Raw genomic sequence first — 24,288 nt, 5'->3', positions numbered from 1 at the left:
GGCGGCGGGAGCCGGCAGGACCGTTCCTGCCTCTGGGAGAGTTGCTGGCTGGAGGCCCGCTGTCCCCCTGCCGGCCGCCGCCTGCCTGGTGACCTTGGGCCTCTGAGCCGGCCTTGGAGCCTCGCCGTCCTCGGCTGCGAGGAGGGGTCGAGGTCCCTGGAGGTGACCGTGCTTCCAGGCCGGGTGGTGGCCCGTCCGCCCTTGTGGGAGTGGGGCTGCCCACCGCCCCCGGCGAGGGGTTGATGGCCGGGCGAGCAAGTGCGCGGCGTCGGCGGGAAGTGGGCGCTGCTGGAGCGCCGTCCGGGTCGGTTAATGATTCACTCCGGCCCGCCGGCGCTGGATTCCGGGAGCGGGCGGGTGCTCCTCGGCCTTTCCCTCCCCTGGTTGCCAGACGGGTGTAAGAGCTGGGGACGGGCGCCCGGGCCGGCCCGCAGGCCCGCAGAAGCGGTCCCGTTGCAGCACTGACGTGGGAGCCTTGGGGTCCCTGTTGGGGATCCGCCGGCCCGACAGCTCTCAGAGCTGGGTAGTCGGTTTTGGCTTGGGCAGCCCGGGCTCCACGGTCCACGCCGATTCGGAGAAGGGGCGGGGCGCGAGTGTAGGTCTGGCAGCGGCAGTCCCTGTCCCCGCCGCGAGGCCCCCGTGTCGCTTTGAAGAGCCCTTGATTTCCTCTCCCCGCACCCTTACCTGAGGACAGGTGGGGGTCGGGGCCTGGCGTGGCTGTGGCTTTGATCACCTTTGCAGAACAGCCCTGGGACGTGACCATCTTGCTGGGATGGGTCCCCACCCGCGCTGCTAGGTGGGCGGGCAGAGGGCTGGCACACGGGGGAGAGCCGGTGTGGGGACTGGAGACCCGAGGCCGCAGCACAGGTGGGGCCTGTAGGGAGAGGAGCTGCCGCACCGGCACCCACCTCCTGCTTGCCCTGGCCAGGGAAGGAGCCCAGAGAAGCCGAGCCGGGCAGGGCAGCCCCAGGTTATGCCAGGAAAACCACCTCCTGTTGGGTGAAGGAGGGCGGGAGCCTCTGGCCACTGCTGTTTGTGTTGGACAGGAGTGTGAGTGCTGTGGGCTGGCACCGTCCCACCAGGCCTGCACAAGGACAGCGCCACTAGCGGGTCCTCTCTGTCAGGAAGGGCCCCGGAGGTGGCCGCTCCTGATCTGTGGCTGGCATGGATAGGAGCAGAGGCACGCAGAGCAACAGGGCCTTGTCCTCAGAGGACACGGTGTCCAGGTGGACAGCAGGTGGTCCCCTCCCGGGTGGACAGTGCCTTGTCCTCAGAGGACACGGTGTCCAGGTGGACAGCAGGTGGTCCCCCCCCCCCCGAGCCCCGCCCTCCGTCAGGCACTTGTTGGTGTATGATCCCTGGGGAGAGCTCTTCACTCCCTCCCACCTCCAGGTGAGGAGTGGGCCCAGGTGTCTTCACCTGGGTGGAAGGAGTTTCAGGGGCAGAGGGGCAGGGCTCCATGTACTAGTGCGTTGCAAAATTACGATTTGGGAACTGGTGCTGTAGGTAGTAGGTTAAGCCTCTGCCCATGGTGCTGGTGTACCACATGGGCACCAGTTCCTGTCCCAGCTGCTCCTCTAACGATCCAGCTCTCTGCTGTGGCCTGGGAACAGAACAGAAGTGGCCCAAGTCCTTGGGCCCCTGCACCCACCTGGGAGACCCAGAAGAAGCTCCTAGCTTCAGATCAGCCCAGCTCTGGCTGTTGCAGCTATTTGGGGAGTGAACCAGAGATGGAAGACCTCTCTCTCTGTATCTTTCCCTCTCTAACTCTGCCTCTGAAATTAATAAATCTTTTAAAAATTGGGATTTTGGTACTTCTTTTTAGGCTAGAAAAGCTCACTTCTTGTGGCATTTTGTCCCCCTCTGTTCCAGTAAGGTGGGTGGTGCTTTGTTACGGGCTGTGGAGAGTCATCATTTAGCTCTGGAGAGTGACAGAGTTTCAGGGACTTCAGGTGTCAGGATGGAGTTGTAGGGAGTGAGGTTCCCACTGACCCCTCTTCCTCTGGCCCAGGACCCCTCCGTAACTAAGCTAGGGGCTGGGGCTGTCCCTGAGCATCAGCCTCACTGTGTGGACTTGAGCCAGCCTGCTCAAGAGAGTCTTGTGATTCCTCCCAGCAGGGCCCGAAGGCCAGGGAAGGGGAGCAGGGGTGCAGGCCGGGCGGGGGGCTGCCACCTGTGCCCCTGTCCAGAGTGGTGCTGGGGCTGCCGTTGCCGTGTTTGCAGCAGAAGCCCCCCCCCCAAGCCATTTCTCTGCCCAGCCTCTTGGGGACAGTGCCTGGGACTCCTGGACAGGAGGGGAGCCTGTGGCTGGCCCTGGACACAGAGGCGTCTCTGTAGCTGCAGCAGCCAAGGCCAGGCTCTGGCTCTGTGCTTGTGCAGGTGGCTTTCCCCCCGCCCAGTGCGGAAGACCCGCACCCTGTCCCTGCTTCTCCCCCAGCCTCACACTCCTGAGAGAGCAGGTAGGAACTGGCTCTGGCCACGTGGCTCATGTAGGCCCTTGTTCCCTGCCAGCTGAGCCTGGTGGGCTGTTCCCAGTGTTCCACCCAGGACATTGGGCAGAGCAGGGAGCAGGCGCCATTCCTCCAGCCGCACCCAGCCTTGGGGCAGGGTGAGGTAGACGCTTAGGACCCTGAGCGGCAGGTGTGTGGCTGCTGGCCCCTCCAGGTATAGGCTGGGGCAGGAAGGGGGGGGGGGGTTGGGGATACAGCACGCTCCCTGGGCCTCTGTTCATTGGCTACCAGGGGCTCTTTGGGACAAGCAAACAGAATTCCCCAGAAGTAAACTTGGCCCACATTTGCCATCGTTTGGGGTATGAAGGGAGCCAGTGTTTCCTGAGTTCCTGTTGCCTGCGGCTCTGCACTTGGGCTGGGGGGGGGGGGGGGGCAGTGGAGGGCTCGGCAAGGTCTTCGAAATTTCCACTACGTTCAGCTCCGTTTTATCTCATGGCCCCAGATCCTCCTCTGACCTAGTAAAGTACCTGTTTTATGCTCTGGGTTCCCTACCGTGAGTTGGAGGTAATCCTAGTTAGCTCATCACAGGGTCATTTTGGGGGTTAAACAAGGTGATCACCGCGCGTGAGGGAGCTCTGCCTCTGGCGTGCAGTCTGTGTGCTTTTCTGGTTTCTTGTGAACCTGTCAGTTGTGTCACTTTTGTCATTCCTTGTTCCCCTCCCCCCAGCCAGGGAAGAGACCTGAAGGGGCCCGGGATCCCTCCCTGCCAGCTTGGACTGGGCGAGCTGATGGGCCCCACTGTGTCACGCTCTCTCTCGGCCCTGAGAAGCTGACTCCTCTCTCCAAGCTGGGCACGACACAGGGTCCCTGTGATCTTCCACAGTCCGTCCCCAGCTCCCACCTTGGGCTGGGTTGTGGGTACTGAGAACACATTTGTCCAGTGCATAAATGTAGGACAGACACAGAGCCAGGCCTGGCCGAGGGGGCTGTGGTCAGTGTGGCCTGGGATGACCCTGCTCTTAGGGAACTGCTGGGGGCCTTCCCCTCAGGCAGCCAGGGAGGCTGGTTGGAGAGGAGGCCTCGCAGCGTGTCCTCCCTTCTCTTAGCACTCCCGGCGACCAGCTTGCACTGTCCCCCAGAGCTGAAGTTTAGAGACGCCCACAGATTGCCCAGGACTTCCAGAAGAGCTGGTGGGGCCGAGGAGGAGACCTGAACACTGAATGGCTGAGTGCAGTCTCCCTCTGCTGCTCACGTCTGAGGCCTGGAGTCTGGCCCGCTGGCAGGTCCTGGAGACACAGTGAGGAGCAGCCTCAGGGCCGGGCAGAGCCCAGGGCAGTCCTGTTGGCTGGGGCTGGTGGAGGAGTGCTGGCATCAGGCTGGGAGTTCTCTGTTCCCGCCCTCTGGGATGAGTGAGAAGACACCTGCTGCTGATGTGCCCTGTGCCAGCCCTGGTGTGTGGGTGCCCAAGGGCCCCAGGCCGGTGGCATCAGGAGGCATGAATTGGGCGGCAACAACACACAGTGGTCAGTACTGTGAGATGAGGGCAAGGGGCAGCAGGTATACCCTGCGAGGGACACAGACGCCTTCCTAGAGGGCCACAATGTGTAAGGTGCCCAGAGACTAGTCAGGTCAGTCAGCAGCCTTTGGTGCTCTGGACACGGGCGGTCAGTGGCGTCCACTTGGACCGGCAATTAATTGTTCCTTAGCAGTGCACCCCTACAGGATCTCAGTTGTGCCCTGTGAGCTTGGGACATGAGTACTGATTGGCCCAGCTCGGCTTGCCCAGCTGTGAGGGAGTCCAGTGAGCGTCCACATACAGGGTTCTGGGGGAATTCCATGTCCAGAGCAGGAATGCTTGGAGTGGTGTGGGCTTCGCCCTTGTCTGGTCAGGGGGAGTCGCCATTGTGATGGCGTGTATTGAGCCACACACGCATCGTTCCATGGAGCTGCGTGGCTGGCCCCTGCTCGTAGCCCGGCTCCCCTCCATCCTGTCTGCTGCTCCGACGCCCGGGTTCCTGCCCTTCCTCTGCCCTTCCACTCCTCCCTGGTGTGAGTTACCCAAAGTGTCACCTCCTTGGGGAGGCTTCCAGAAGTCAGTGGAGACGGATGTTGTGGTGCGACTGATGAAGGCACCCCACTCAGGGTGCCTGGTTTGTGTGCTGGCTACTCCACGCTTCCAGTCCAGTGTGTGCCTAGGAAGGCTGCGGATGGTAGCCCAAGTACTGGGGCCCCTGCCACACATGTGGGGAGACCTGGAAGAGTTCCCTGCTCCTCATTTTGGCCTGGCCTACCCCTGGCTAATGCAGGTGTTTGGGGGAGTGAATTGGTAGATTAAAGATGTGTTATTTGAGAAGCAGAGGTTGAGACGGAGACACGGAGAGCTCACATCCACTGGTTGAATTCCCGAGTGGGGAATGGCTGAGGCTGAGCTAGAGCAAAGCCTGGAGCCTGAAACTGGGTACAGGTCTCCCGCATGGGTGGCGGCAACCCAGTGACTTCAGTCATCATTGTAGCCTCCCAGGGTCTGGAGGAAGCTGGAGTCAGGAACCAGAGCCGGCTGCTGAACCCTCCAAAGTGGGAGGCTTAACCAGAATCTTAACCACTAAACACCCAACCCTCAAGTTATCCTTTTAAAAAAAAAAAATGTATTATAAAAGCAGGGTTACAGAGAGAGGGAGAAAAACCTGGGGGAGGCGGTGGGGGAGAGGGGGAAGAGGCATCTTCCATCCCCAGGTGGATTCCCCGAATGGCTGGGACTAGGCAAAGCCAGGAGCCTGGAATTCCATCTGGGTCTCCCACATGAGTGGCAGAGGCCCAAGCACTCGGGCCATCTTGAGCTGCTTTCCCAGGCCCGTTAGCAGGGAGCCAGATTGGAAGTAAGTAGCTGGTACTTGAACCAGCATTCACACGTGATGCCGGCGTTGCAGGCAGTAGCTTAACCTACTGTGCCACAATGCTGGCTCTTCAAGTTATCCTGTAATTCTGTTTTGCCATAGATTTTTTTTTTTAATTTATTTGAAAGAGTTACAGAGAGATGTAGAGCCAGAGAGAGAGGGAGGTCTTCCATCCGCTGGTTCACTCCCCAAATGACTACAACTGCCACAGCTGCGCCAATCCGAGCCAGGAGCCAGGAGCTTCTTCCAGGTCTCCCCCATGAATACAGGGGCCCAAGGACTTGGGCCATTTTCCTCTGCTATCCCAGGCCATAGCAGAGAGCTGGATCAGAAGTGAAGCAGCCAAGACTTGAACTGGCGCCCATATGGAATGCCGGCACTGCAGGCTGGGGCTTTAACCCACTGCGCCACTGTGCCAGCCTCAGCCATAGATTTAAAAAAAAAAAAAAAAAACAATTATTTTTTTGAAAGGTAGAGTTACAGAGAGGCAGAGAGAGAGAGAGAGGGAGAGGGAGAGGGAGGTCTGCCATCCACTGGTTCACTCTTCAAATGACCACAACGGCCAGAGTGGAGCTCCTCCAAAGCCAGGAGCCAGGAGCTTCTTCCAGGTCTCCCATGTGAGTGCAGGGGCCCAAGGAGTTGGGCCCCCTTCTACTGCTATCCTAGGTCATAGCAGAGAGCTGGGCTGGAAGTAGAGCAGCCAAGACTCAAACTGGTGCCCATATGGGATGCTGGCACTGCAGGCTGGGGCTTTAAACCACTGTACCACAGCGCTGGTCCCCCAGCCATAGATTTTTGAAAGACTCTCCTGTAGCTGAGAGTGCTTTGGAAAGTTCATGCAAAATTGAATTAAAAGATAAGTTTATCGGGCGCCAGGTTCTAGTCCCAGTTGCCCCTCTTCCAGTCCAGCTCCCTGCTGTGGCCCCGGAAGGCAGTGGAGGATGGCCCAAGTGCTTGTACCCTGCACCTGCATGGGAGACCAGGAGGAAGCACCTGGCTCCTGGCTTCGGATCGGCACAGCGCGCTGGTGGTAGCAGCCATTTGGGGGGTGAAACAACGGAAGGAAGGGAAGGAAGACCTTTCTCTCTTTCTCTCTCTCTCACTGTCTAACTCTGTCTGTCAAATAAAAAAAAAAAAAGATAAGTTTATTTTGGTGTGAAAAATTTTTGAAATCCATGTATAATATTTTCATAATATGCATTTCCATGAACTTTTTGAAGAAAACACATATCTGTAAGGAGGCTTTAAGTATTTGGAAAAATGAGAATTTTTGGCAAGCTCTTTTTTTTTTTAAGATTTATTTATTTATTTGAAAGGCAGAGATATATATAGAGAAAGAGAGGGACAGATCTTCCATCTGCTGGTTCATTCGCCATATGGCCACAGTAGTCGGGGCTGGGCCAGGCTGAAGCCAGAAGCGAGGAGCTACTTCCGGGTCTCTCACATGGGTATGGGGACCCAAGTACTTGGGTCACCTTCCACTGCTTTCCTAGGTGCATTAGCAGGGAGTGGATCGGAAGGGGAACAGCCAGGACTTGAACCAGACCCATATGGGATGCTAGCACTGCAGGCAGAAGCTTGACTTTCTATGCTACGGCGCCGGCCCCGGCGAGCTCTTAGAAGCTCATGGCTGGGCCGGCGCCGCGGCTCACTAGGCTAATCCTCCGCCTAGCGGCGCCGGCACACCGGGTTCTAGTCCCGGTCGGGGCGCTGGATTCTGTCCCGGTTGCCCCTCTTCCAGGCCAGCCCTCTGCTGTGGCCAGGGAGTGCAGTGGAGGATGGCCCAGGTGCTTGGGCCCTGCACCCCATGGGAGACCAGGAAAAGCACCTGGCTCCTGGCTCCTGCCATCAGATCAGCGCCGGCCGCAGCGGCCATTGGAGGGTGAACCAACGGCAAAAGGAAGACCTTTCTCTCTGTCTCTCTCTCTCACTGTCCACTCTGCCTGTCAAAAAAAAAAAAAAAAAAAAAAAAAGAAGCTCATGGCTGTATGTGCAGTGTGTGCGTGCAAGTGCAGAACCTTGTCCCATGTTATTTTTGAAAGCTCACTTTTTTCTTATCATAGCGAATTATTGCTTTGGTGTGTCTGCCCTACTGCAGTGTAAGCCGCATGCTGACAAGGCCCTTGTTGAGCTAGGCTTTTGCTCTCTGGAGGATCCTGGCCAGGATCAGGAGTCAGGTGAATCTTTTGTTAAACAGGGGGACCATCCTATGAAACTAGGACTGTCCCCTTACCAGAGAGGTGCAGGGGTTTGCCCAGGGGCACAGAGCAATGGGCCCTGGTGCAGATATTGGCTGCTACTTAATGACTTGAGAGAGAAGAAAGGATTAGCTTGACCCAGGGGGAGCAGCTGGGGAGGCAGAGTGGCCAAAGGGGCGGATGCTCGGTCAGCTGGAGCTGTTTGGTTGGCTGGACACCAACAGTGCGCGGGACTTGAGCTGGTGGCGGGGGGAGGCTGCCTGAGGCCCTGGGTGGGGACATGCCAGCTGACGCAAGCGCGGAGCTCCTGGTGCCAGGCGCCTGGTGCCACGTGCCCAGCCCCGAGGTGCTTCCCAGCCTGGCTCCAGCTGCCCCAGACTATACAGTTGCAGTCTGCTGGCCGCCTTGGACGGCTTCAGCTCTGTGAGCTCATGTCCTGAGCTCACACCATGACTGACGGGGTCGGGGCTGGTTGCCCTGAGAGGTCCTGGTAGTTCACCTGGGCCAGCCCCCCCGCTGACCTTGCCTCAGGAGTCCTCCAGCCTCCCTGGGGGCCAGCCTTGCTGCAGGGGCCTCTCTGCCTTTCCTGAGTTGCCCTCCCAAGTGGTGAGGGGCCTCCGAAAGGCAGGTCCCCTTTCTGCACCCCACCCCCTCTGACGCGCTGGAGGGGATTTTCCTGTGACTCACTCTGCTGGCACTTCCTGTGGTCACTGGGGCAGGGGCTGGGGGGACCCAGCAGACTGTGCTGTGTTCTAGGGTCACTAGGGGAGGACGGGCCGGGTGTCCCGCCCCTGGACGGGATGTGATTCCCCGAGACAGGCTGCGGACCATATTTGGGAAATTTGCTTTCCTTGCTGGCAGCCTGGGGACGGGCGTCGTGCGCCCTGGTGGGCTGCAGGGCAGCAGCCCCCTGCCTGGTCCTCCTCAGGGCTCTGCTCTGGGTCGCCGCAGCACAGCCACTGTTGTCCGTGCTCCCTCGAAGCTTAGGAGGCGGGCCACTCTATTCTTTTTCAGGATGTGAGTTTTTTCAGCCTTAAAGCAAGAAATATTCATTAACTACAAATGGAAAAATTCGGCAAAACAGGAAGAGAAATTATCTCCCATTGTCTCAGATATGAACAGTGCTGTTCAGACCCTCTCCCCACTTAAAAATTTCAGGTGCTTTTTGTTGTTTTAAAATTTATTTACTTATTTCCAAGTTAGAGTTACACAGAGTTGGGAGGGGAGAGAGGGAGGAAGGGAGGGAGAGAGGTATCTTCCATACACTGGTTCACTCCCCAGATGGCCAGGCCAAAGCCAGGAGCCAGGAACCTCTTCCAGGTCTCCCATATGGGTGGCAGGGGCCCAAGCGCTTAGACCATCTTCCACTGCTTTTCCCAGGCCATTAGCAGGGAGCTGGATCTGAAGTGAAGCAGCCAGGACTCAAACCAGCATCCATATGGGATGCCGGCACTGCAGATGTGGCTTTACCCACTACACCACAGCACCAGCCCCGTCAGGCAGTGTTTTTGAGGCCTCATTGATACTTCTGTGCCTTCTTGTGTTGCGGTCGTGTGGGTGGTGGTGTAGGAACTAGCAGTTCCCACCTCGTGCGTGGTGGTGTTCATTCTGGGGCTGCGCTGAGTCTGCCTGGGCTGTGCTTGGCCTGGCTCCTCCCTTGGACCTTGCGCCCTCGACTGCCACCTCTCTGCCTCTGGCCCTTTCTAGGGTCTTTCTGAGCAGCTCTGGTAAAGTGAGCCCTGGCCCAGGACTCCTGGGGCACGCAGGTGGCAGCTCCTGGGACTGGGAATACCTGCTGCCTGCCCAGCGCTTCTCGTCTGTGCTTCTCTGCCTCGGTTCCCTCTCTCAGAAGCACCCGCTGTGCTCGTGCAGTGTGTCTGGAATCTGTCCCTGGATAAATGCCTTTGAAATACATCAGCTTGTTTTGTAGACGATCATAACATTGACAAGAAGACCGGCGATCTCCGGTCTGATGCTCTGACTCAGGAGTCCTTCGCCTGTCCCGGGCCGCGCAGGGTGCAGGGAGTGACGGACAAGCACAGGCACCTTTGAGCTCGGTGCTGTCGAGGTCAGGTGGGGCCGCTGGGCCACATAGCAGAGGGGCTGTCGAGGGGCTTCCCCGAGCTCTCAGCCTCCTTCATGTAGGCCCTGACCATTTACCTTCCCCTCTCGTGAACTCTTCATCTTTGTGAGTTTCCCTGATGGTGTTCCTGTCTTGTTCTTGTCTTTTCCTTGTTGATTTGTAGGCATCCCTCCGAATCCTAGGGCAGTCACTGTTATTTGTACTAGAGTTGTACCTTTTGCATTTAGACCTATGGTTGCCCTTTGTTTGAAATATGTCCCAATTGAGCTGTCTCCACGGGGCGGTGTGTGCAGCACCGTCTGTGCGTGGGGCTCTCTTGAGTTCCGCCGCAGTCCGCTGGTCCCTGTGCCTGGAGTTGTGGCATGTGCTGCCTTGTGGGGCAGGGCCCCGATGCCTTTTCATCTTCGAGATTAACCTTCTAATCCATGAGCCTTTGTTCCTCCATGTAGTTCTAGAAAGATTTTCTCCCCTTTGCTCAAATTCCTTTAAAAAATAAAATCCTGCTGGCCTTTTTACTGTAATTGTAATTTGTTTACAGTAGTCTGATGTAAACTGCAGGAGATGTATTCCAAGATTTCCCATATATACTATATGTAGTATGCATACCTGTGATAATTTTTTTTTTTTGACAGGCAGAGTGGACAGTGAGAGAGAGAGACAGAGAGAAAGGTCTTCCTTTGCCGTTGGTTCACCTTCCAATGGCCACTGCGGCCGGCGCACCGCGCTGATCCGATGGCAGGAGCCAGGTGCTTCTCCTGGTCTCCCATGGGGTACAGGGCCCAAGCACTTGGGCCATCCTCCACTGCACTTCCCTGGCCACAGCAGAGAGCTGGCCTGGAAGAGGGGCAACCGGGACAGAATCTGGTGCCCCGACCGGGACTAGAACCCGGTGTGCCAGCACCACAAGCCGGAGGATTAGCCTATTGAGCCATGGTGCCGGCCTTGTGATAAAATTTAATGTATAAGTTAGGCATAGTAAAAAATCAACAACCTAAAAATAATAAAGCAATTCTATCAATATAATGAAAGTTATGTGCATGTGGTCTCTCTGTTCCTCCCACAGTGTCTTATTTTACTTTGACCGTGTCACCTAAAGGAGTCATTTATAGCTTCCCGTTGACATTCCAGTTGTCAGGGTCACTACTCCTGCACTTTAGGGCCGTTATTAAATGCAATAGGGTAGGTCCCATGCTGCAGTGTAGCAAATAGAGCTGCCACCTGCAACACCACCATGCCATATGGGTGCCAGTTGGAGTCCCGGTTGTTCCACTTCCAATCCAGCTCTCTACTAATGCACCTCAGAAAGCAGTGGAAGATGGCTGGAGTGCTTGGGCCCTTGTACTTGTGTAGGAGACCCAGAAGAGGCTCCTGGCTTCCGCCTGATCCAGCCCTGCAACAGTCCTGCTGTTGTAGTTATTTGGGGAGTGAACCAGCAGGTGGAAGATAGCTCTCTCTGTCTCTCTCTCTTTCTCCCTGTAACTGTTTTAGATAAATAATTTTTTTAATGTGAAGTAGGGTGACAGGACAGTCCATCTGGTGACTGACCTGACTCCTGAGTGACGTAATGTGTGAGTAGCATATCCAGCGTAGATACGCTGGACAGGGGAGATTCGTGTCCAGGCTAGAAGGGAGTGGAACGGTGTGAGATTTCATTGTGACACTGAGAAACACACACAGTTCAGAGTTATGAGTTGTCTGTGGAATTCTCCATTTCATATTTTCCGACTGCAGTTGACTGTGGGTCAACGCGAAACCATGAGTGGGCAGGGGAGGGGAGCTACTGTGCTAAGAGAGCTTGAGCGTGTGAACTTACAGTCTTACAGTGTTAAATGTGGCCGTGAACTTGGTAGATTTTTCTTCTTCAGATTTTTCCTCAGGTGCCTTACAGAGCTTAAACATTTTCTTCTCGGAGGTCTATGCAGTTGTTGTTCTGTGATTAATTCCTGGGTAACTTTTAGCTTTTGGTTTTATTTGGAAGGCAGGGAGACAGATGAAAAGAGATCTGCCATCTGCTACTTAGTCACCCAAATGCCCACAGTGACCAGGGCTGGGCCAGGCCAAAGCCGGGAGCCCAGAACTCAATCTGGGTCTCCTACATGGTGGCAGGGACCCAGGGACTCATGCCAGCATTTGCTGCCCGTCAGGGTCGCGTTGGCAGGAAGCTGGGTCAGAAGCAGAGTGGCAAGGACTCAGACGAGGGTCTCCGATACAGGATGAGGGCGTTCCGAGCAGCGGCTTAAGCGTCTGCACCGAACTGCCGCCCGGTTACTGATGTCGGCGACCGCGCGGCTCGCTGGCTTCCCTGCGCGCTGTGCGCTTCTCACTCGGCCCCTTCTTTCCTCTTACTGAACTGTGCTGGCCAGGGCTGCAGGACTTGAGCAGGGAGAGTTCCTGTTTTCTCCCTGCCCTAAGGGAAGGTGTTGGGAGCTTCTCCAGTAATTATTGGTATTCTGATAGATTTTTTTTTAGTAAATAGACTTCATTAAGTTAAGGAAATTTCCTTTTTTTTTTTTTTCAGTATTTTTTATCTTGAGTTCTGAATTTTGTCAAATTACTTTCTTGCATCTGGTGAGATAGATAATCATTTGCTGTCCTGTTTAACCTGGTGGCCACTGTTGTCATGACCCTGGGGGTGGCTGCCGTCAAGAGGAATCTGAGGTGCTGTCCAGGCTCAGTTGAAAAAAATGCCAGGATCAGCAGGGGCTTCCTGCCAGGGGGCAAAGGTGCCGCAGTCTCACCACACTCAGTGAGTTCCTTTCCTGGCACTGAAGCCGGAGGCCTGGGTGGGAAGCAGGCCAGCCTGGGAGTCCCTGTGCGTGTCCTCCTGCCCTCACGCCCATCTGCACCCTCTTTCTCCAGAACGTGCTGGCCAAAGCCCTCTACGACAATGTGGCTGAGTCCCCAGATGAGCTCTCCTTCCGCAAGGGTGACATCATGACGGTGCTGGAGCGGGACACGCAGGGTCTGGATGGCTGGTGGCTCTGCTCGCTGCACGGGCGCCAAGGCATCGTGCCTGGGAACCGCCTCAAGATCCTGGTGGGCATGTACGACAAGAAACCAGCCGGGCCTGGGCCTGGCCCTCCTGCCACCCCACCCCAGCCCCAGCCCCAGCCCGGCCTCCCGCAGGGCGTCCACACCACAGTGCCCCCAACCTCCCAGTACACCCCCATGCTCCCTGCCACGTACCAGCCTCAGCCCGACAGTGTCTACCTGGTGCCCACTCCCAGCAAGGCTCAGCAAAGCCTCTACCAAGCCCCTGGGCCTAGCCCGCAGTTCCAGTCACCCCCAGCCAAGCAGACGTCCGCCTTCTCAAAGCAGGCATCCCATCACCCGTTTCCCAGCCCAGCCGCAGACCTCTACCAGGTGCCGCCAGGGCCAGGAAGTCCCGCTCAGGACATTTACCAGGTGCCACCTTCCGCTGGGACGGGCCATGACATCTACCAGGTCCCCCCATCCATGGACTCCCGCCCCTGGGAGGGGACGAAGCCACCGGCAAAGGTAAGTCCACCCGGCGACTGGGCACTGCCACTCTTGGTCCCCACGCTCCCACAGTAGCTGTGCATTTGGTCTGGGGGCCAGGTGGGAGGTGACCGTTTGGAGACTGTGCTCCTGTTGGGCGAAGATGGTCCTGAACAGGCTGTGGCACCAGAGGGGACACAGCAGGCTGGCCTTGGAGAGTGTGGAGGCCTTCAGCAGGGTGTCGCTGGGAGGGCATGGCCTTGAGATGTGGGGAAGTGCCTGCAGTGGCACGGGAGGCCAGAGCTGCAAGCTAGGCACGGTTTTTAGGGGCCTGGTGCCCACTGAAGAGCTGGATGCTGTCCTATGGGTGGGGGGTTTCATGTGAGAGTGATGTGCCCCCCTCCAAGCCTTGCTGAAGTCATTCTGACCACAGAGTGACGTCCTCCAAGCGCCCTGGAGCTTGGAGCGGCAAGACTGGGGCGGGGATGCTAGAAGAGGAGGACTTGAGCTTCGGGGTGGCACTTAGGAGAATTGTGGGTAGAGATCAGTGGTCATCTGCATGAGCGTCGGTACAACAGAGACACTTGCTTCTTTGTCACGTAAGCCAGGTCTGGCGGTGAGCGGGCTGGGACTGCCAGGGCCCTCCCTCACTGCCGGAGCCGCTCTGCCCTGTGTCCTGCTCCTCTGTCATCCTCAGTGTGCGCTTGTGTCTCCTGGTTTGCGATTGTGCATGGGCTGTGGCTGTTGTGCATATGGTGTGCCCAGCAGGGAAGATGGACCTTGTGTGTGCCCTTCCTGTCGGCCGGAGCTGCAGCCTGTGGTCCACCCGGCTGCCAGGGAGGTGGAAAACGGCGCCTCTCCCCGGTGGCCACGTGCTCCGTCTCACTCAGGGGCCGGGTTCTAAGGCAGAAGGGATGGAGGGCTCCTTGGGGCTCGGTTGAGAAAGGCGCAGCGGCCGTGTGCTCAGGGGCTCACCTGCTCTCGGCTTGTGTGTCAGCGTCTGCGTGTGGGTGGAGCACGTTTGTGCCCTGGCCCCAAAGGCCAGCTGTTGGCTCTTCTGGGGCAGTGACCGTGGGGAGGGTGCTGCTCCTGGGTCCCTAGAGCAGGATTGCCCTGCGAGACTCAGCCTTCAGTCCCCTGCAGGCTATCCCTGGGGGACGAGGCCTCTGGGCCGCAGCCTTGAACCCAGGCACCCTCAGCTCCATGTGCCGCCCTGTGCACTCCCATGCCACTCCCAGATCCGTCTGTGGAGAGGGAACAAGCACCTCCCCTGCTTCTGGCAGTGGGGAACAGCTTTTTCCCCTCTGGTTGCCTGTGTCTGGGCCCAGAAGTAGAGTTGTCCCCTGTTCTAGCCCTCCACCGTTACGGGCCTGGCCTGCCCTGCCGTGTAGCTCACCCAAGGGGGCCCGAAAGACCGAGCCTACACCAAGGAGTGCCCCGCCACCACTCACTGCTCCTCAGGGAGGCTGTGCTGGATAGAGGCCCCCTGGAGGGGGCACAGCTGGCCCTGAGGAGGAGCAGCCCAGGCCAGCCCAGTCAGCCTCCGTGAGCTGCTGCCCGGTCTTGTGCTGTTTCCATGTCCAATCTGGAGCTTCCGTTGTCTGGAGAGTCAGTGGCCAAGTAGACATGGAGCCCATGGCCCTGAGCCTTGTCTTCAGAGATGGCCTTGGCTGAGTTAGGGATCTTGCTGTTGCCAATACTGGACAAAGTCAGCCGGAAGCAGGTAGGAGTCCATGGACCCTGACCCTGGTGAGCCTCGAGACAGGCCATGGTCTGTCCTCTCCACACACAGCACACCTCCCGTACAAATGCACATGCACAGCCATATGTCCACAGACATGCCCATGTGTATGGTCATGTGTGCACATACCATGTGCTTGAACACATACGCACACACTCATACATGTCCATGCTCCACACGTACCCGAGTGAGGCATCCCTTGCCCCGACTTTGCAGCGCAGCTCGTCCTGGTACAGTGGGGAAGCCGGGGCCGGCAGTGCAAGGACCTCAGCCAGGCCTTGGACGCAGGCTGTTGATTGTCAGTTGCTCTTTCCCTCCCAGGCATGGGTGTGCTTCTGGACTGGGAGGCGCCCACTGCGGAGCTGCCTGGGCCTGTGTCCTGAGGGCCCTACCCTGCCTGGTGGACCAGCACCTGGTTGCTCTCCCCAGGAAGCCCCATCGCTCTTGCCCTGGGCAGCTTGGAATGTTTCTGCGATGCTTGTTTACCCTGGAACATGCATAATGCATGCACAAGTCTAGAGAGAAATTCCCCAATCAAGAGGTAATTGCTGGGGAATTTCAGCCTGTTTGTCACATACTCTCTCTTTGCAGGCTTATATACATACTTTTGCATTTTAAAGTTGTAAAATCAACATGAGGTACAAAGCCATTTTCTTGGTGGTAAGACTTCTCTAAGCCTGATTGGGGTGGCGGCTCCCAGTGGGAGGTGGGCACTGTGCAGTCTGATTGCTTTTGTCTTGATGCAGTAAGCATCTTGGGTTGCACATCTGTGCCTGCGCTTCAAAGTCCTGCTTCATGAGCCTGAGGTCCTCCCCTCAGATAGCTCCTGGGCCCAGGGTAGGATGTGGGCTAAGGTCAGCCCTGGCGAGGACTGTAGGTGGGTGGGAGGGCCTGGCCCCAAGAAGCCACGAGGGCAGGCGGCAAGGCTGGGGCCAGGAGGGTCAGACTCCAGAGCAGGTTCCATCTGGTGTGAGGGGAGGGCTGGGTGGCCAGCAGGGCCTGGGTGCTTAGGGCCAGTGCCTGGGCCCCGGGACTTGGGGGCTTCAGGCTCTCTGTGTGCAGTTGGGACCGGCAGAGGGGAAGGCATCTGTGAAGTAGGGGAGCTCTGGAAGTAGGGGAGGTGTGGGGAGGGGGCGTGGACGTGTTCTGGGTCAGGAGCTGCAGCTGCGCCTAAAGGGACAGCTGTACTGCCTGAGCCATAAGGTACCAGGAGCTTGGAGTGGGGGAGGGGAAGTGTGCTACCGCGCTGGGCCCCCAGGCCACCATGCCTGTGACCCCGGTCAGGTGCTCCCTGGCAGTAGGATGTGTCCTGGTTTGGCAGAGACACTTCTGTGGCTGTGAGAGGGACAAAGTGGGAGTCGTCGATGGGAGGGGCGGGATGCTCCGTAGCTAGTAGTTGGCCCAGGTCAGGGGTGAGGGCCGTTTTAGTTGGGAGGCTTCAGCCCGAGCTGCCGAGGGGCAGGGAGGGGCCCTGTCTCTGCTCTGGAGGTTGTCTCTGCCGCCCAGGACTGACCTGGGTTCGGACACACGTTTCTAGGTCACCCACTCCTTCCCTGGACCCTGTTGTGGAGGAGGAGGGTTGGAAGGGTCAGCATCCCTGACCCTGGCGGGACCTTGCGCTGCATGGGTCCTCTGTGTGTGCAAGGCTGGAGGCAGCAGGTGGGCCTCATGTCAGTGTCTCTGTGTCTGTCTCCTTCTAGACTCTGGCCCTGCTCCCCAACCCCCAGGGGCCTCCAGGTCCTGCTAATGGGGCTCAGGTGCCGTGCAGGGTGGCCTGTGATTAGCGCGCTCCCTTCTCTGGGGAATCCATTTCCCTAATGAGCTTTGCTGCTGGTGGCGGCTTACTCAGTTTTTCTAACAGAAAGCCTTTGCTGGCCCCTCCTACCGCTCACTCTCGCCCTCCCCAGCTGCTGGGGGTCCAGCCCTGCTCTGCATGAGGGCTACATGAGCACAGATGGGGCCTGCGTGCGGGGCTGCTCCCCACTCGTCCCAGCCCTGGGCTCTGGCTCACCTCCACCTGGAGAGGTGTGTCCTGCCTGCCCCTAGGGCTGCTGTGGAGGCCGGAGAAGCCCCAGGCTCCGCCTCATGGACTGGCCAACCTGCCACGTCCCTCCAGCCCCCGCCTGCCCCGCCTGCCCCGCCTGCCCCGCCTGCCCCTGTGTTGGCAGGTTCTAACATCTAAAAATAGCTTTGGAGGCGACTCAAGTCTGGGGCTCCAGGACGGAGATGAGTGTGGAGAGGCAGCCCTGACTCCAGTCCCAGACACTGCCGGTCAGGGAACACCGCACCAGGCCGGCAGCCCAGCAGCCCGGGGCCCTGCCCGGGAAGTGGGCAGGGGAGCCTCTGCCAGCCTGGGGCTGCTGGTGCCCGTGCTTCCTGTGGGCACCAGACCCATCTGCTGCCCCTGGGAGAGCCGGCACGTGGCCTCGAATGGGGCCTTGGCGTTGTTCTGGGGGCCTTGAGCCTGCGGAGAGAGAGACGTGTGGGGAGGGCCTGAGTCAACCCTGGCCCAGACATCCCCTTTGATTAGGGAACAAAGGCCTTTCTGTGGAAAGAGCTGAGCAGGGAGCCCCGTGGGGGAGGCTCAGCGGGGACGGCTGACCCAGGCCGGGTGGGAGAACCCTGCTGGGCCTCCTGTCTGGGAGGAGGCTGCGGACTCATGTGAGGGCAGCATGGCCCTCGTGGGGGCTGTGAGCAGCCCAGGGTGGCGCCCCCAGGCCTCTGTCTGCCTGCTGTACAGTGCCAGGCTTGGCCACTGTGGCTCTTGGCACCTCTGTGTCTGGAGGTGGCTGCTGGGTGCCAGGATTGGGTAAGTCCCTGCTGGTGCTGGACAGACAGCGCTCAGGAGACCTCGGCTGAGGCCTGTCGTCCTGCAGGGTCGAGGGCCTCTTGCCCTGCCTGTCTGCCCCCTCAGCAGCCCATGTGCCCCGCACTGCGGAGCCTCCTCGTGTGCCCAGCTCTCTGTCCCTGTCCCCGAGCCAGGCAGCGGCAGACGAAGCCTAGGGCTCACAGCCCACGTGGCTGTCACAGAAGGAGTGAGGACCAGCACCTGCAAGCCCACTGGTGGGGCCCTCCCTCAGCTCCATTGTGCGCCTGGCTCCCTCACAGCGGGGGTGGCCGTCTGAGGACTCAGTGCCAGAGCCAGTGGTGAAGTGGGCTGTCCGCCCCCAGGTGGTGGTGCCCACCCGAGCCGGGCAGGGCTACGTGTACGAGGCCTCACAGCCGGAGCAGGACGAGTACGACATCCCGCGCCACCTGCTGGCCCCTGGGCCCCAGGACATCTACGATGTGCCTCCTGTTCGGGGGCTGCTTCCCAACCAGTATGGCCAGGAGGTAGGTGCTGAGGGCTGGGGCGGTTGGGAGAGGCAGGGGCGGTGAGTCTGTACGTCTGCAGCCCAGGGACCTGTGGGGTTTCTGCTCTTCCCATCTCACCCAGGCGGCCCTGACACCTGTTTGACTGTGTTTTTCTGCTCCCAGGTATATGACACCCCTCCTATGGCCGTCAAGGGTCCGAACGGCCGAGACCCGTTGCTGGACGTGTACGATGTGCCTCCCAGTGTGGAGAAGGGCCTGCCACCTTCCAGCCACCACGCGGTGAGCCGCCAGCAGGACCCGGACTGCAGAGGCCAAGGCCGTACCTGTGGGCGGCTGTGGGTGGGAACCGGTCCCGTCCAGCTCTGCCCTCATTTGCGTGGGGCAGATGTGGGAACCAGGCTCTCTTCTGAGCCTGTGGAGTGGCCTGTTCTGGGCCTCCTGGAGAGGATAGTGGCAAGGCCGCCACCGAGCGGAGGGGCAGTAATTATGTGGGGCTTCAGGCGCAACCTAGGCCTGTCCTGGGCAGACTGGAATGGAACGTGCCAGAGCGAAGAGTCCCAGTGGTGGCGGTGGCAGCGGCAGTGTGCTAGCCAGCCTTTCCCTGCGTGTCCCACGGGTATGTGTGTTAACACACGTGTGATCCCCCTGTGCTGTGTGGCTCCTGCCTCCTAGGTGAGCAGACAGCCAGAGGGAGGCCGAGGCCCCGCTCCAGACAGCCCTTAGCCATCACCACTGCACACGAGCACCACACAAGTGCGTGTGCCTGGGCCGTGCCCAGTCCTGACCCCCTCTTGGCTTCCAGGTGTACGACGTTCCTCCCTCGGTGAGTAAGGATGTGCCTGCCGGCCCGCTGCTCCGCGAGGAGACCTACGATGTGCCCCCTGCCTTTGCCAAGGCCAAGCCCTTTGACCCAGCCCGCCATCCACTGGTCCTTGCCGCGCCGCCTCCGGACTCCCCACCCCCCGAGGACGTGTATGACGTGCCGCCCCCAGCTCCTGACCTCTACGATGTGCCCCCTGGCTTGCGGCGGCCAGGCCCTGGGACGCTGTACGACCTGCCCCGCGAGCGGGCACCTCCCGAGGTGGCCGACAGCAGCGTGGCTGACGACGGGGTGTACGCCGTTCCCCCCCCAGCTGAGCGAGACGCCCCGGCGGATGCCAAGCGCCTGTCGGCCTCCAGCACGGGCAGCACACGCAGCAGCCAGTCGGCTTCCTCCCTGGAGGCAGCGGTGCCAGGCCGGGAACCCCTGGAGCTAGAAGTTGCCGTGGAGGCCCTGGCTCGGCTGCAGCACAGCGTGAGCGCCACCGTGGGCCACCTTCTGGACCTAGCGGGCAGTGCTGTCGGGGCTGGGGGCTGGCGCAGCACCCCGGAGCCCCAGGAGCCGCCAGTGCAGGACCTGCGGGCTGCGGTGGCCGCCGTCCAGGGGGCTGTGCATGAGCTGCTGGAGTTTGCCCGCAGCGCTGTGGGCAACGCCGCCCACACCTCTGACCGCACCCTGCATGCCAAGCTCAGCCGGCAACTGCAAAAGATGGAGGATGTGTACCAGACGCTGGTGGCACACGGTCAGGCCCTCGACAGCAGCCGGGGAGGCCTGGGCGCCACCCCCGAAGACCTGGACCGTCTAGTGGCCTGCTCCCGGGCTGTGCCCGAGGATGCTAAGCAGCTGGCTTCCTTCTTACATGGCAACGCCTCACTGCTCTTCAGACGGACCAAGGCCCCCGCCCCAGGGCCCGATGGGGGTGGCCCCCTGCACCCCAACCACACTGACAAGGCCAGCAGCATTCAGTCGCGGCCCCTGCCCTCCCCGCCCAAGTTCACTTCCCAGGACTCACCAGATGGGCAGTACGAGAACAGCGAGGGGGGCTGGATGGAGGATTATGACTACGTTCACCTGCAGGTGGGTGCTGCCCTGCCCGGGCCCCCCTGTCCTGGGGACCATGCTCTGCCCCTGACACACACACAGGGCTCTTGTGGTCGGAGGGAGACATGAACCCCAGCTGAGGCCCAGGCACTGGGGAGACCCCGCACCCCGCACCCTCCTCTCGCTTCGGCCTTCTGGGCCAGATGGCTCCCTGGAAGCCCCCTGCTCATCCCTGTGGCCAGTGTGGCTGTGTCCTGGGGTCTAGCAGTGCCCACCAGGAATGGCTCCCAAGCTTAGCTACTGCAGTGACCCCAGCAGACACGACAGGGTTCTGTTTGGAGAGAAGAAACAGGAGCAAGATTGTTTGAGGCCAGGGGGACATACAGCAGGGTAGTGGGAAGGTCGGGGCGGGGTCTCTGAGGTAGGACCCTTTCGTGGTCATGGGTTCAGACGGAAGGAAATCCTAGTGAGGTGAGGAACATCCCATACTGAGAGCCAGCAGCTGCCAGTACCCAGCAGCCCGGCCCGGGAGGTGCACAGTGGCCAGGGATGCAGGCCCCAAGCTCGTAGGTTGACCAGGAGAGTTGGAATTTGATTGTTCGTGTGAGAGCTGGGTGGGGCAGAAGGCCATGGCCACGTGGAGTTGCATCCTCTTGAGTGGGTGTCAAGCGGGTGCTCAGCACCCTCCTGAGCTGTCGAGAGGCCTAGGAGCACCCTCCTCTGGAAGCCGCCTCTCCCCGGGCCTGCGTGTGCTTGCGGCGCCACCTGGTGGCCGCTGAGCTCCTGCTGAGTCCCACAGGGCCCCGTGGGCTTCTGGGCCAGAGCAGGTGCCTCAGCCGGCTCCTTGTCTTTCCCAGGGCAAGGAGGAGTTTGAGAAGACACAGAAGGAGCTTCTGGAAAGGGGCAGCATCGTGCGGCAGGGCAAGGGCCAGCTGGAGCCCCAGCAGGTAAGGCCCCGCCTCTGCCGCCCAGGCCCCGCCTCTGCCGCCCAGGCCCCAGCTGGCCCAGCCAGCTAGCCCCGCCCGCGAGACCATCCCCACCTCCTTGTTTGGTTTGTGCTGTAGGCAGGGCGGGCAGGAGAGCAGGAGCAGATGCCAGGTGGCTTCCCCACCGGCCGCCTGCTGGGCTGCTGGGCTGCGCTCTTCACGGGGACACTCAGGAGCCACTGTGGCCCTCTCGGGCACTTTCCATGGCACTGCACGGTTCTTCTGAAGGTCACAGGTGACACTGAGTCTTCTCGCTGTGCCCCATCCCCCGGTACAAGTGCGGTGCCGTGTTCATCTACAGACAATGCTCTTCCTACTTTCTTTTATTTTCGGAGAGCAGGAAAGGGGTATCAAAAACAGCAAGGGACTTTTATTTTGATAAAATAGTATAAAATCAACGCAAAAGTATCCCGCGTTAAGGTTCCCTCACCCCACCTTCCCCCTGGCTGGGAGGAGAGAGCCTGCCCCGTCCCCTGGGACCGCCCTGAGGCCCAGCCGTGGCGTCTCCCCACACGCGGTGGGGGCGGTTGGCGGGGCCGTGTCACCGAGCTGCTGTGAGGTCCACGGCTGAGATGCTTAGCAAGTGCCCAGCACGTGGAAAACCCTCGGGAAAGGAGCAAGTGTCAGTAATCAAGAAACAAAGCAATTCACGCATACGTGTACATGCACATGCGCGTTTACACACATACGTAGACGCTCCGCTGTTTGGAGAAATGGACATGTGCTGTCCCAGCATTTAACTAGTCCCCTGTAACCGGGCAGTTAGGTTATTCGCGGCCTTTGCTGCCGTGGGGTGGGCTGTCGTGAGCACGAGTCTGCGTGCAGCTGAGGCAGGAATGGGGGGAGGGGGGCGATCACGCCGCAGACTGTCAGCACGGCACTGGGGAGTGGTGAAGAGAAGAGGCACCCGCCAGGTTACTTTAAAACAGAACGAAGCCAAGTGTGTTCTCCCCGGGGGGCGAGAGTGGGGAGGTGAGGGCTTTTACCGAGCCCACGCTGGTGTCGGGAGGGCGCGGCTTTGGTGGGTTTTGGGCATGAAGGCTGCAGCTTCGAGAGGACCCGAGGGCAGACTCCTTCCCGCGTGCTCACTGCCGTGAGAACATGGGTCATGCGGTGTTAGGAGAGAAAAGTCCGTTACAGAAGCATTCGCTGCGCTGCCATTTTTCTAATTGAAAGAAAATGTCTTAATATCCACCAATTTTTGTGCATATGTAAATTTTTTCCTTTCTGAATATTTTGCAAGTGCCATATGCCCTTTTCGTTTGCTTAAAATCTTTATTGTGGAAAACTTCATAATTTCTAAAATTAGAGAAAATAGTCACCCAGGTCTGTCTCCAGCCGCCCGGCGCACAGCCAGTCCCATCTGGTGTGGCCCCGGCCCCGCCCCCAGGTGGTGCTGAGACCCTCAGGCCGGTTCTTCTGCAAGCGCTTTAGTGCACCATTCTTTTTTTTTTCTTTTTTCTTTTTCTTTCTTTTTTTTTTTTTTTAAGATTTTATTTATTTGACAGGTAGTTAGACAGTGAGAGAGACAGAGAGAAAGGTCTTTCTTCCGTTGGTTCACCCCTCAAATGGCTGCTACAGCCAGCATGCTGCGCCCATCCAAAGCCAGGAGCCAGGTGCTTCCTCCTGGTCTCCCATGGGGTGCAGGGCCCAAGGAGCTGAGCCATCCTCCACTGCCTTCCCGGGCCACAGCAGAGAGCTGGCCTGGAAGAGGAGCAGCCGGGACAGAATCCGGCGCTCATATGGGATGCCGGCGCCACAGGCAGAGGATTAACCTGGTGCACCATGGTGTCGGCCCCTCTTTTTCCTAATATGTGGTTCTTTTTGTTGTTATTTTTAAGATTTATTTATTTATTAGGAAGGCAGAGTTACAGAGAGAGAGGGAGGGAGACAGACAGCTGGTTCACTCCCCAAATGGCCATAGCCACCAGGGCTGGGCCAAGCTGAAGCCAGGAGCTTTATCCAGGTTTCCCACGTGGGTGCAGGGGCCCAAGCAGTTATGCCGCCCTCTGCTGCTTTCCCATTAGCAGGGAACTGGATTGGAAATGGAGTAGCCAGGACTTGAACCGGTGCCCATATGGGATGCCAGTGTCACAGGTGATGGCTTACCCCACTGTGTCACAGTGCCTGCCCCCATGGCTCCATTTAAGAAGTTCTGGTGTGGGCCCCAGTCCCAGACGCCGGCCTCCCCACCCCTGGGGTCATGCTACTGACCTGTGCTCCATGTTGCTTGTCTTTGTTTCCCAGTGTTAGATAAGCAGGAGAGGAATTGGGAGAACTGTGCAAGGCCAGTGAGGGTCTGAGACCCCTGCTAGGACAAGAGCCTGCCCCATGACCCTGGCCATGCCAGGAGGGCCCTCGCCAGCCAGCCGGGGACGGGGCAGCCTCTGGTTCTCGTCCAGGACTCTAACCTTGCTCGTGTTTCCCCTGCCGTCCAGCTGAAGCAGTTTGAGCGACTGGAGCAGGAGGTGTCGCGGCCCATCGACCACGACCTGAGCAGCTGGACGCCGGCGCAGCCCCTGGCGCCAGGGCGCACGGGCGGCCTCGGGCCCTCAGACCGACAGCTGCTGCTCTTCTACCTGGAGCAGTGCGAGGCCAACCTGACCACTCTGACCAACGCCGTGGACGCGTTCTTCACTGCCGTGGCCACCAACCAGCCACCCAAGATCTTCGTGGCCCACAGCAAGTTCGTCATCCTCAGCGCCCACAAGCTGGTGTTCATAGGGGACACGCTGTCACGGCAGGCCAAGGCCGCCGACGTGCGCAGCCAGGTGACCCACTACAGCAACCTGCTCTGCGACCTCCTGCGCGGCATCGTGGCCACCACGAAGGCTGCCGCCCTGCAGTACCCGTCCCCCTCCGCTGCCCAGGACATGGTAGACAGGGTCAAGGAGCTGGGCCACAGCACGCAGCAGTTCCGCCGGGTCCTGGGCCAGCTGGCGGCTGCCTGAGACCAGTGGGGGGCGGGGGCGGGGCAGCGGGCTGGGGCACGCGGCAGGCATGGGGACAGGCCTCCCCACTCTGCCTCGGTCCAGCAGCCCCGACTGTCCAGGGCGTGTTCGTATTTATGACAGGGCAGGCCGTGGACGGCACTGCCTCAGGACTGGAGCCCAGGGCAGCTGGGGGGCCACCCCGAGGCTGGATCCCACTGCGTGCGGGGACCCTGCCCCGACAGGGCTGGTGCAGCCTTGCCGGGCTCTCCACACCAGGGGAAGACCCTAAGCAACTATTTTTCGTTATTGATTTTCCAATCATTTGACTAATAATCTACATTTAAATAAAAATGTAAAAATGAAAAGCA

The 24,288-nt window shown here is 59.4% G+C and overlaps 1 protein-coding gene across 8 annotated transcripts in view; it reads left to right on the top strand.

Annotated features, from left to right (window-relative positions):
• The window catches only part of BCAR1 (BCAR1 scaffold protein, Cas family member), a 36,279-nt gene extending 11,991 nt beyond the window's left edge, over window positions 1–24,288 (top strand). For 3 of the 8 annotated variants that reach the window (XM_051847284.2, XM_008257622.4, XM_008257620.4), the window contains exons 2-7: window positions 12,485–13,123; window positions 17,997–18,158; window positions 18,303–18,419; window positions 18,943–20,037; window positions 20,859–20,948; window positions 23,426–24,288. In XM_051847284.2, coding sequence (XP_051703244.2) covers window positions 12,485–13,123; window positions 17,997–18,158; window positions 18,303–18,419; window positions 18,943–20,037; window positions 20,859–20,948; window positions 23,426–23,938 — 2,616 coding nt within the window. In that variant the 3' untranslated portion in view covers window positions 23,939–24,288. Of the gene's footprint in view, window positions 1–12,148; window positions 12,372–12,484; window positions 13,124–17,996; window positions 18,159–18,302; window positions 18,420–18,942; window positions 20,038–20,858; window positions 20,949–23,425 lie in introns of those variants that run through there. The other 5 variants (XM_051847285.2, XM_070062734.1, XM_051847286.2 and 2 more) reach the window with 3 other exon arrangements.

This window comes from Oryctolagus cuniculus, chromosome 18 (genome assembly GCF_964237555.1).
Source record: "Oryctolagus cuniculus chromosome 18, mOryCun1.1, whole genome shotgun sequence".
Classification (NCBI taxonomy): Eukaryota; Metazoa; Chordata; class Mammalia; order Lagomorpha; family Leporidae; genus Oryctolagus; species Oryctolagus cuniculus.
Note: the sequence above shows the minus strand (reverse complement) of the source record. Positions and strands in the feature narration are given on the sequence as shown.